Here is a 13,321-nt window from a genome sequence, read left to right on the forward strand (position 1 = left end):
CATGTTGTTTACCAGTGCTAGGACTTACTTTTATAATCAGAAATTTGCACAATCTAATGACGTTTTGTCAGGTAAAAGGCAAACATATTTAGTGTTGTACCTTCCCATATTCGTTAGCTTTTGCATTAGCTTCGAATAACAGTATCAAAAGCATTTTAATTATCTTAATATATCTTCTAAGTCTAATTTAATTTTAGTATCTTCGTCAAGTACTGCGGAGATAGTTTTCAATTTATATCTAAATTCTAAAGCCTTATTCTTGTTCAAGCATTTTTTTTGTTTTTACAAATAAACGTTAAACACAGTTAATTTACATAGATTACAAGTCAATTCTAAAAGTTAAATTAATAGCAACAGGTAACGTAGAACATCGGATCTGTTTCATCTCTCTCGTTTGATAAGGGTCGTACACGATAAAGGGGACGTCAATCTTAAGATGAAAGATAAGGAAATAACTGAAAATGAACTCGTTTATTTGAATTAGCTGTAATATTATTGTGGAATATTCTACTGAATTATTATTTTTTTGAAAGGCAGAAGAAGTATCTTACTTACGTCAATGTGCAACCAACCACGTGGTACTCTGGCTCACTGACCGATCAAACTGAAAGGCAAAACAAATCACTGACACTCGATGTTAGATGGTATCTACTAGTATCTTAAGTGTCAATACATAAAATCAGTCTGGCTATACAGATGCAGCTAAATCTTGTAAAGATCAAATTATGTGGTAGTATTTCCTATTACTTTAATCACCTAGAGCGTCAATTTGAAGGGTAACTACTTCCTGGAAGCAACCGGCGCTAAACTGCCTCGCCTCTACTGCACGAATCAACAGTAAAAAAACATTACGCTGGTACAGATCAATTCAAATTTAAAAAATAAACCATATACATCATTTAACCGAATAATAATGGAATTTTGTAACATCATACAAAGCTTTTTAATATTATCCGTTAATTTGTACATAATTGTATTCACGAAAAGGAAAACCTAACTTTTCTTTGTATGAATGCTTTGTAACTAGAAAATTCTTAAAAAGCCGTGCTTGGATTTAAAACTACATTTACGGTTAACACTTTTATTTATTAACTAGTGGATCTCCCGCGAAACTTCGCGTATATTCAAAAAAATATTTAGGAATTTCGAGAACTATGACAGTTTTTTTTCTATTTCATTTAATTGTAAACTGCATGTCACTCATCAACATTTGGCGCCAAAATGAGCGCCGGCTTCGCTTGAGTAATAGAATTGATCAATTAATAAAATATTACATAAACGTTTTATCTTGACAAAGTATTAAATACACTTAACCCTCCCTGATGATGAATCACTTCGTCCGTTAGTAAAAACCGTATAAAAAATCAGACGCGTCGGGAGGATTTTATTTTGTAATATGTAATGACGAAAGAGACAGATCACCGTACCCTTGCCGCGCTACAATATTGTGTATGGCATATGGTTGTTGCCATAACAGCTATTAAAACCTTATCTGCCATTCATTATTTCCTACATTTATATTCTCATTCGAAATCCACCCTTATTCATAAAACAACATCGTCTTTTACGTTCGTAACTTTGTTCTCGCCATTATTTCTTGGTGATAGGGCTTTGTGCAAGGCCGTCTGGGTAGGTACCACCCACTCATCAGATATTCTACTGCCAAACAGCAGTAATCAGTATTGTTGTGTTCCAGTTTGAAGAATGAGCGAGCCAGTGAAACTACAGGCAAAAGGGACATAACATCTTAGTTCCCAAGGTTGGTGGCGTATTGGTGTTGTAAGGAATGGTTAATATTTCTTAAAGAACCATTGTCTGTGAGCAGTGATGACCACTTACCATTCGTAAAAAAATATTAAGAGAATAAGTAAGATTTTCATTACATAATTAATTAAATCAACATAATTGTTAAAATTATTATCATATTGCTCAGTACTAGGGCGCTTGTGATGCGGTTCTGATGTGTTTATATTGCGGTCAGGAACCGTTGCAAATGCGGCGATGGGTGTATCGCATGGTTATATCGTAATTAATTAAAATCCAAACCAATTTCGTCTAGCCAATTAAGGTGAAATGGCAGTCAGCGTTGCATTTTTGCGTTATAGCTGCAAATCTATAAAAAATATCTTTATTAAACCTACTCATTGTTTATTTACACTACAAACGGTTCGGTAATAGATTTTCACAATCGATAAGCAAAAAGTAATCCTTTGATATCCAATAACTATTTTGAATTTATTTGCCTCTTTGTGGACTTAAGTTTCGTTAGTATAAAAAAAATAAAAAAAATTGACCAGAACATAAAAAATAAATTATACCTATTAAAAATAGTATGGTTGAGCTTCTGAATATTAGAGGAAAGGTTGGCTACCTCGATCGTATTCATCATCTCGTACTAGATTATCATCTCGTACTCATAATTAACCTGTCAGCTCAGTCAATGATATACTGCTCCTGAAAAGGAGGAAGAAAGGAAAAAAAGCTTTACTTGAATAAAACGTCTGTCATACATACACAGCACAACCGAAACGGGTGTTTTTTAATCGTTCTTCTTATACCTAATGATAACAATTATACAGCCAATATGACTTCAAAAAGGTTGATATTATTAATTTTAAAAAAAGGTTTACAATATTTTGCGTCAGAAACAAGTCTCTCAAATGTTACATTCGAATAAGACATTAAAGAAGGTTCGAAATACCTACCTTTACAGCTCTGTTAGAGTTTCGTTATAATATGTGGATCGCCGCCGGCGCATAATTATGCAGACCATGTACTACACGCAGGACTTATAAAGTATGGATAAATACAATGTTTATCGTTTAGAGGAATTTCATAATGAAGTTGTAGAGAAAGTTTGCGTTCTACTCTAAAAATAATCTATGTTTGCGTTTGTTGTTGCGTGTAAGAGGACCTAGTTATGCACTTGTCAGATTAAGTAAGAAATAAATAAATAATAAGACTATTACAAACAAGGCTTACACTAAGGATCGTATGTTTTAATCAATTCTGTAATAATAATAATTTAATTTAAGTTATTTTAGAATTGTATTGATAACATTGACATTAAATAAGAGGACAGGTACCTACTTTGACTTTTATCTAACACACTCAGATTATATGTACAAACTTTTTTTGTGATATTGGTAAGCGGACTACCAAATAGGCCACCTGGTATATATTGGGAACTAAGATGTTATGTCCCTTGTGCCTGTAGTTATACTGGCTCACTCAGCCTTCAAACCGGAATTGAAAGTTTTGAACCCTATGATTCGTTAATAGTTATTCATAACATAAAAACTTATATAAAAATTAGGTGTTATACAAATTAAGATAAATGTTTTTCATTTTCTATTAAATGAAACAATGTTAGTTTTATAATAAAGTTCTAAATTTGATGGTATCGTTTATGTTGCACGCTTAGGATTTTTAGCACAATTTAATAGGAATAAAAATATATCCATCTCTTTCTTATGTATGGATTTATTAACGACGGTATCTAGTTTTCTTAATTTACAAACTGCTTAAGTACAATTACAATTGAAAAATATTTTCAATTCTTTGCAATAAAATTGAAGCACCATTATATAATATTATATTTCTACTGTTAATTACAATCTCAAACGGTCGTAACTGAATATTGTAAGAGGAGAGAAGGAAACAGGAAAACTAATTAATACCTATTATATTTTTCCTCTAGTGTCGCCAAGGCAGCTAAGATGTAACTTAAGATTAAAAGTACTTAATCTATACTAATACTATAAATATTTCTTTCTGCCCCCCCCCCCCTCCTCCAAACACACTACTAAAAATAGTTCTTAGCTTACACGCGAGAAAGATAAATTAAAATTAACTTGTGGCATTACGCAGTTTTTTTTTTGGTATCTAATTTTTACGTTCGAATTATAAGCGTAAACCAATTTAGATTTGTGTATTCCAACCACGAGAGGAATAAAGAATGATAAACTTTAACGATTACCTGACGCGATATTATTGGTCGACATCTCGAATAATCCGCGATAATCATTACGGATTCGAAATGTCGGCTTAGTGGTTATCGGGAGTTTCGAAGTACTTAAATTAAATTGGTAATAATGTAATAATAATACTTAAATTAACTAAATTTAAGTGGAATATTATTGTTTTGTAATTAAATATATATTAAAGTGGAATCTCATGGAATATGTAGGTAAATCTCTAGATTATATATCTTTACGCTTTCTTCGGTAGCATTAGGTGGATCCCATGTAAGATTCTGTAATAATTCACTTCGTATTTCACTCGTGAAATCTTAACAACTAATTTACAGTCGTATACCATTTTGATATGTGCAACCTTTACATTTTATAATTATTAAAATCACTATCACATATCGTATTCTGACATTTCACGGTCGTGTTTTGGGAATGAAACGATCGCCTCCTGGCTGTTTCTATTCATATACAATTATGTATATAATTAATTTGACAAAAAAAAAGACCCGCTGAGTTACTTTCGCCGGTTCTTCTCAGGTCAGAGTGTTCCTTTTTCCGAACCGGTGGTAGTGTTTAATTTGACCATCAATAACTAAGTGTAATGCTTATATATTGACTAAAGGAATTTGAGTTTGAGTTTGTTCTGAGGTGAGTTTCGAAATTCTTGTTGCAGAATAGCCCTACTAATTAGAACAAATGTAATTTATATAAACGCGTAAAACCGTTATTAAAGCAATATAAAAAAATTATTAAATATTTTATTCACCCTCACCTCTCATTAAAACCTGTTTGTTTATACCTACATATGACGAACATTTCATGACACATTTATATATAAAAATACATAATATTCCAACTTAATGTGAAAGATGAACCCAATTAATATGCAAATATAACTCCCTCGTTGTTAAGTGACTCGATAATAAACAAAACCACATAATAATTTGTATTCATATTACAGGTATTTTGTCGTTACAAGTAATATAGTTAATAATAAATGAAATTACAATCTCTATAATTTTAAAGGCCAATATTTATTTAAGAATCATCTTTAAATTCAAAATTCAAATACAATGGAATTAGTGCATAAAAATTAAATTGTGATTTAAAAACATTTAAAAGGAAAGAAAACTATAGTGTTCAAAATATGTGGAACCCACACTCCTTAGACAATAGACAAATGGAGAAGAGAGTTGTGGTCGGGAGAGTCAGACCCACGTGGGCTCGGAACCTTCCCGAAGCGAGGGAGGATGACGATAAAAGCGAAGAGCTTGGAGTCATGCCTCACAGTGATCCACCATCACCGACTGAGACCTGGAATCAAGGAAAACAAGACGAAAAATACGACGTATTTGGAAAGGTTAGTTATTTTTAATCTTTTACTTTTTTTTAAATATACAATTATTTATGCAAATTAATCTTTTATTCAAACTTACTGACATGACATTCCACATGTTAAAATATATGTATAAGTAGGTATATTGTGACTTGTGACATCGCCTTTGCATTTTTGTACTTATTATAATAAAAAAGTTAGAGCTTGAAATCATTTCGAGTAATGAATAGTAAGATAATATAATATACTTATTATTAAAATGAAGAAGCGATAATAACCATGCTTTAAAAACATCTTATAATGAAAAAGTAAACTAAATTTCCAGGTGATGCTGCTCGGTGACAGCGGCGTCGGAAAGACGTGCATGCTCGTTCGCTTCCGGGACGGCACTTTTCTCGCCGGCAATTACATTTCCACCGTTGGAATCGACTTCCGGGTATATTTACTCCCAAGACAAACGCTACAAAACTTCCATTTATGATTTACTACCTACTTATTTAATATTTATTTTATTTGTTAATAAAATTGCAAAAAGGTTTTATATCAATAAAACAAAACAAGCAAATAGTTTTTATTCGTTCTATATTCCAACAAAAAAAAAACAATTAAATGGTCGTCAAGGGTTCCGAGTTCAAATGGGCCACTCACGGGGATAAGCGGCTGGTCCGCCGCTACGCTATTGGTGTTAAAGTTTGGCGCGCTTTTTCTGTTCCCGCCCCTTAACCATGACAGCTGTGATTGAATCGACTTCTCGAGTGAGTGATTTATTGCGGCCCCACTGTTTTTTTTTTTAGTTTTGATTTATGGTATCTCGTGCTGCCTGTTATTATAGTAGTAACTGGTTATCTTCTATATTTAAAAAAAATATAGACGGTAACCGATTCAAGCTTAATTGAGTTTCTTTTTTAATTGTATAATAATAATATTTATAACTATGACGTTTTTCTTAGTATTTAATTACTATGACTACACCTACCTACAAAAAATATTTATTAACGTAATTTAATTATTTATTTTAAAACTAGAGTCTAGTGATAGCATATTATTTGAGGCTAATGGATCTTATTTAATTAAAGTTACTACGACTAATAATTTTTAAATGTACATTATATTAATACTAAGAAAGTTGAACGGAGTTACAACTAACGCCATCTATTTTCAGAATAAGGTAGTGACGGTGGACGGTATTAAGGTAAAACTTCAGATATGGGACACTGCAGGACAGGAGCGCTTTCGCAGCGTCACACACGCTTACTACAGAGATGCACATGGTATAATAATCATTCACTAACCTCAATAAAGAATCTTATTTTTATTTAATATGAATATGATCCTATAACATTGATTTCATAAAATCTCAGAGAGTGTAGTAACTAATACTCATACTATATCTGAAACTACTACCGCCACCTAGTGGCAAATAAGGAAATCTACAATGTAAATGAAATTGAAATGTAATGAATTGAAAAAAATATCTAAATAAGTAGTTATTTTATTAAATTTCAATTATTTTTATTCAGGATGTTTTAATAATATATATTAAATTAATCATACCAAAATAAGAATAGGTTCACGTAATAATTAAATCGTGATCTATTTCAGTTAATAGCATAATATAAACAATTCCTTTGAAGTTGTTCCATGTTTTTTTTTTTTACTGGTAATTGGACACAGGCAAATGATTCACTTGAACTGCCTCTATTGAAATTGTCGAACTAAATGTACACCGAAAATACGTCACCAATCTTGATGTGCAATAATATGTTGTTCGTCAGTGGAATACTAATGTTGTAAACACCCAGTTGTAACACGGAGCTCTACTGCCATTAAGATAATAATGGAAATCAAAAAAAAAATATTAGTGACATTAAAAATGAAATTCCTTCGATTCACATAGGTAATTTTTTAAATACCTACATATTCTTTTAATTTTGAATGTCATAATAATATTGGTAAGTAATAGTTTTTTGTCGCACGTGACACTGGCGAAATAATCTGTGCCCTCTTGGCATAAATAAAAGCCTAAATTAAAAAAAAAAAAAATAGTTTTTTGACAGACTCATAAAAATGATTGATCGTCTATTATTAACTAACATTTGAGCTAAGTATGTTTTTTCAGTCTGAGATTGAGTTGAAAGATTGTTGTAAATGTTTTACTTATTCTCGTTATAGGTCAAGATGGGAAACGGTTAATCGGTTCCAGACGAGCACATGATTTTTTTTATATGTACCTACCTATATAATCAACATTACATAGTATAAAAGAGAGTCGCTTACCGCTGTTTGTTCCTATGTATGCTTAGATCTTTAAAATTACACAACAGATTTCAATGCGGTTTTTTATAATAGATAGATTGATTCGAGAGGAAGGTTTATATGTATAATACATGCACAATATAGTATTGAAACACTGATAATTTTAAAGGTTTCTGAAGTGATGTCGTAAATAAACACATTTTTTGCGCTTACATTGCAAACGTTGGCTGAACTATATCTTAAGAAGGTCTTCAAAAATGTCCGCCTTGGTCTATGTCTGTTTCTTAGGGATAACCCACAATAACCATTTTTTATCCTTTACGTTTTACGAGAAATAATGGCTCATTTTCGAAGCGATTTTAAGCAACACAGCATTAATTCTTATCCAATTAAGTACATTGTGAATTTAATATAGATCAATATGGCCGTTTACACCATGTAATTTAAATGAATATTTTCGAAGATATTACAGATTTAAAACGCAGGAACATTGCGGTTTGTATTGTTTAACGACTGAAAAACTGCGAACGTTGTAAGACATTTAGTATCAGCATCGCACCCGTGCGTAGCCGGGGCGGGTCGCTAGTGAACTAACTAATAGTTTATGTTAAAATAAATAGGCCTATTCCTACACTAGACAGAAACAATTTTATTACGATAAGTAATATCTAAATTGTATCATTTATTTTTATTCAAATAAATAGTGAACAAAACAAAATAGTTACATTAAAATTACTTTAAATGATTATGTAGGTACTTTTAAATTCATGCTACTTTGGCTGCATCCGTGAATTTTTAAACGCCCCTGGGTAAAAGTTGCAGAAAGTACGTCTTCAAGTTTTTATTAAACAAGTAATGTTAACTTGTTATTTTTCTCTGTAAGGCTAATCTCGCTAAACACCAGCCCTGAGCGATGCCTGTAGAGATTTCTATTAGTAATGAGACGGCCTTAGCATATATGTAATTATATTGTTCTGCAAAACTAGTTATTTTTTTTTACTGAGCGCAATAATCATTTTATTACTTATTTGATGTTATACTAGCTGTGCCCGCGACTTCGTGCGCGTTTGAATTTAATAAAAAAAGCGTGTCTTTATTATTATTTTACATATAATTCTAAAATAAAAGTAGACTAAGTTACTCCTTATTACATCAGCTATCTGTAGAGATTAGCCGGAACAAACAAACAGACAAAAATTGTAAAAAAATTCATTTATGATATTTACCGTGTAAGTATACATACATATGCATTTAGTAAAACGCGGTTATTTTAATATTACAAACAGTCACTCCAATTTTATTATATGTATAGATGTGGCAAACCTATCTTAAGAGTTTGTTTCAATGGAGAAGGAGGAGTAGGTAAAAAAAAAACAAAACTAAGATTTAATAACATTATATCGTGCGTAAAATTATCCAAAATAATTCCGAAAACAAAACGTCCTTTTCATTTAACGTTATTTTATCTATGCAGGCCTTATTTAATCGAGTACCAAAATGAAAAACATACTAAGTACACACGGCCTGAGTGTCAGCTCAATTGCTCAGTGAGGAAACTGTTTCAAAAATTACTTACATGAATTGACCCACATACTTACACGTGAAGTTAAAAGCCTTATAAAAAAACATTTGAAATTAATCTACTTAGCCTTTTTCAAACACAAGGGCAGTAGAGACAATGAGTACTTGGTAGTAGGGCCTTGTGACAGCCCACCTGGGTAGGTACCACCCACTCATCAGATATTCTAGCGCAACACAGCAATCCTTAGTGCTGATGTTCTCCGGCTTAAAGAGTCAGTGAGCAAGTGTAACTAAAGTCACAAGGGCATATAACGTTCCAAGGTTGGTGGTACATTGATGATGAAAGGAATAATTAGTATTTTCTACAGTGCCAGTGGTCACCACCGCCTATAACATATTATTGGTCACGAATTGTAAAATCTTTAATTAATCAATATGGCAAACAGTTTAAAATGAATAGAAGTACTTAAATTACCATTACTCCTTCGATTGGAATAGATTATAGGTACATAGGTACGACCTGGAGCAGTAAATCTCATTCACGTTTAAATAACTTACTTAAATTTTAATTAAATATAATTTTAAACGACACGTTGCGCTAGTGTAACGTTACGCGAAAAAAACGTTTCGTACGTTGACCTTGAAATTTTAATTGTACCTACTCATAATGTTACGTAAATAAGTACAATAGTTATTAATTGCAACAAGTAACCAAATGTCCGTGATCTGATAACGTTTGTCGGTGTAATAGTTTTCCTGGTGTCGTTAATTAGGTATATATGATATAACACACATACTATAATAAACATACCAAGTGTTTTGCTTGTGCTCATAAGAATTAAAGTGTTCCGTTATTTTCCATGGTTCAGATCATAACAAATTTTGTATGTGGAACTCCTGCAATCTCCTTTCCAAAACAAAAAATATTATTAATCAAAACAGAATTTCTGACCTCGACAAGAGGAAGTTTCCCCTTGTTGTCGTAATTCCTTAAATGAGATCTAGAAATCAAACCGAGTGGTGTCGCTGTTAAAATCTGAAGAGTCAAGTAATATATCATCCGAGCCATAGACAATATTTTAAATTTGTATTTAATTATATTGATAGCTCATCAAAAATCACTTAGAGTGAGTTAAATTTTATGCCTAATCTCTCTATCTTATGTTAACAGCTCTTCTCCTGTTGTATGACGTTACTAACAAGATCAGCTTCGACAACATACGAGCCTGGCTTGGAGAAATCCGTGAATACGCCCAGGACGACGTTGTTATCATGCTCCTAGGTAAAATTACTACTGCTGAATAAAAATCTATTCGATAAATGATTAAAAAACATCACCAATTTCGTGATAAAGTTATTAAATATCATAACACAAATCAATATTATAATAAAATCCTAATAAACTTCCCAAACTAATTCAGTAATTGATTTCATTTAATGTGAGATGCAGATGACTTACGTTGAGATGTTAAAACTGTTTAATAATTTAAAAGAAAGTGTTGTATAGAAAATTCTTATAATGGTTAAATTGTTACAAATTTATTTGAATTGGAGGTTAGCTGTCAATTCTAATCTTTCAAATAACAAGACATACAAGTTCTCAATACCCCCGACATCAACTAACAAGCGGAGCGGCACAAATTCTCTTCCAGGAAACAAGTCGGACAGCGGACTCGAGAGGGCAGTGCGGCGGGAGGAGGGGCAGCGCTTAGCGAGAGAGTACCAAGTCGCCTTTATGGAGACTTCTGCGAAAACCGGCCTCAACGTTGAAGACGCTTTTGCTCACGTGGCGCGCGCTTTAGTCGCGAAAGCGAATCCCGTCGACCCCTCCAGGCTAGTGGTGCGCGCGCAACCGTCACAAGAGCAACGGTCTTCGTGTCCGCCATGTTCTTAGATTTCGCGCGCATTTTTCGAATTCCGAATGCGGTTGTTTGTGGACCAATTTAACGGTCTTTATGACGTGTTTATAAAATGAATTGGCTTGTAATTTTTATTACTGAATTTGTATTTAATTATAGAGGCTATATGTTGCATAACGTAAAGCACAATATTTTTAAATAAGGCTGAAAACACACATTTTCGATATTTTTTTATGTTGTTTGGAAATGATATATAATAAATTATTTGCAGATTATTTGCTGAATCAATTTATTTTTATTAATATGCACAATATTCTTAATTTTATATAATATGCGGTTGGATTATAAAATTAAGCTTATATTATAAGAAATTTTATGAATGTAAACTTTGGATTTAATAATACTATGCATAGTGACGAGTCAAATATGTCTCTAGGAATAATAATTATTGCCTTTTATTAAATTGTGTTGTAAAAAAAGTATATAATGTACCCAAATGCTTAATAAATACAAATAAGCGTTAGATGATTGTATATGAACTAATAGTATTCACGGAATTGTTTTGTTATACTTATATGAAATAAAGTGACTACTATAAGGTAGATTAATGTCATGATAGTTCTTACCACAATCATTTTAAAGTTTAACATCGCTAAGCACCCCTGAATACAATATTGGCGTATGTCCATATTTCATAATATGATATTTACTAAAAACAAAAAGCAAAACATTTAATTTTCATCAAATATATATTCTTTGACATTTGTTTTTATATTAATCATTACTCACATATGTAACTAAAATCTATCTATCGATCTAGTATCGTTTATAATAAAATATGAGCGTGTTTGAAACGTATGCTTTGTAGATTAAAAAATGACAGTGACATCCCCTTGTATTAGATATTTTATTAATAATAAGTATTATACATGCGAAAGCTTGCGTGTCTGAATAGTTGTAACTCAATCACGCTTGAATGTGTGGATAGTAATTAAAAAAAAAAAGTGGATTATGTCGGGCGTACTATTTAAACTCTATACTAAATAAAGAGGAGACGTGTGTTTTGTAATATCTAAGTAAGAAATCTACTAAAGTTATATACATAAAATTCATACCATAAGAGGAAGCACATGTCGGAGAAGGATTTAGTACTTATGTACAAATATATGTTATAAGATTATAAGTAAGTTGCTTCACCGGCTTCAAGTTTAGGCTTACGCTTACCTAATCTGACAAACTTCAATTTCATGTTTTTATTATTTATGAACGAAACAGATGGGTAACTACTAGATACTAGTTGTCCGTCTCGAAAATCGTACGGGGAAATTAATACAAAGTTAGCCCTACCTCGTTCCTCCCTTGAAGTTTAAATTTTCAAAAATCTTTTCATATAACCATTCGGACAACTAGATTCTGATATCACAATTATATACAATATATATGTATATTCAAATTAAAAAAAAAAAAAACAATAATAATGTAAATGACTGCATTAAACAGCATCCGAATGTTAATAAATAATTAAAATTTAAAAAAAGAATTGCATACTTTCAGAATATTTTTTTTAAACAATCGCAATTTTTTACTTATAAACAAATGAATAAATCAATCAAACAAATCAATGGCACAGATATACTCTGTATCTAAGGGATAATGGATTTCAACGTGACCTACTAACCAATATGAGGCCCTAGTAGCAATTTTAATAGGTTGTATTTATTGTAGGATTATGTGAGTTCAGCTTAAATATATAGTCGGTAATTGTAGCTGTTGCCAACATATTTAATGTTACGAAGAGTGAAGTGAAGATGCGAAAAATTTGAGGAAAATAAATGATAGATTATTTTCAAGAGTTTCACAGTATTTCAATCTAAGGTTGATAATAATTACATTTGGAGATATTTAACAATCTGAAAAAAAAGCTTCAATATATTGTGGATATATAGTTTATTATTTTTAGTATCTGAATATCTAAAAATGCAACGCGAACGTAAGCATAATGCGTAAGTTGAATAAAAAAGTAATCAAGTGTTGCAAGTGCTGTCGTGTATGTTCGGATGAATGGTAGTGACCAAATCACGACAACAAAAATGACTAAACGCAATATTACTATACCTATAAATAAGCACAAGTCGGTATATTGAAATCAATTATAAAATTGTCCCAGACTTATTTGAAAACAACTCTTTAATATATAGTCTATTCCAACCATAGGAGGAGTAACCGAAAATATAAAAAAGCGTTGACATCAATTGACGCCATACCAATGAATAATCTCTTTGGTTATTTATATGTAGTTGAGAAAAAAATAGTAGCCAACAGTTGGCCACTAAGTACACGCACACTAGTCAAGTAATATGACGTTTGGCGAATCT

General features: G+C 31.6%; 1 protein-coding gene across 2 annotated transcripts in view; it reads left to right on the forward strand.

Moving 5' to 3' along the window:
- The window catches only part of LOC125064865 (ras-related protein Rab-37), an 84,110-nt gene extending 72,949 nt beyond the window's left edge, over window positions 1-11,161 (forward strand). Inside the window, exons 1-5 of one of the 2 annotated variants that reach the window (XM_047672154.1) lie at window positions 5,122-5,334; window positions 5,636-5,746; window positions 6,473-6,581; window positions 10,259-10,369; window positions 10,740-11,161. In XM_047672154.1, coding sequence (XP_047528110.1) covers window positions 5,122-5,334; window positions 5,636-5,746; window positions 6,473-6,581; window positions 10,259-10,369; window positions 10,740-10,981 — 786 coding nt within the window. In that variant the 3' untranslated portion in view covers window positions 10,982-11,161. Of the gene's footprint in view, window positions 1-5,121; window positions 5,335-5,635; window positions 5,747-6,472; window positions 6,582-10,258; window positions 10,370-10,739 lie in introns of those variants that run through there. The other variant, XM_047672155.1, reaches the window with a different exon arrangement.
- The last annotated feature ends 2,160 nt before the right edge of the window (window positions 11,162-13,321 follow it).

The sequence above is a fragment of the Vanessa atalanta genome, chromosome 6 (assembly GCF_905147765.1).
Source record: "Vanessa atalanta chromosome 6, ilVanAtal1.2, whole genome shotgun sequence".
Lineage (NCBI taxonomy): Eukaryota > Metazoa > Arthropoda > Insecta > Lepidoptera > Nymphalidae > Vanessa > Vanessa atalanta.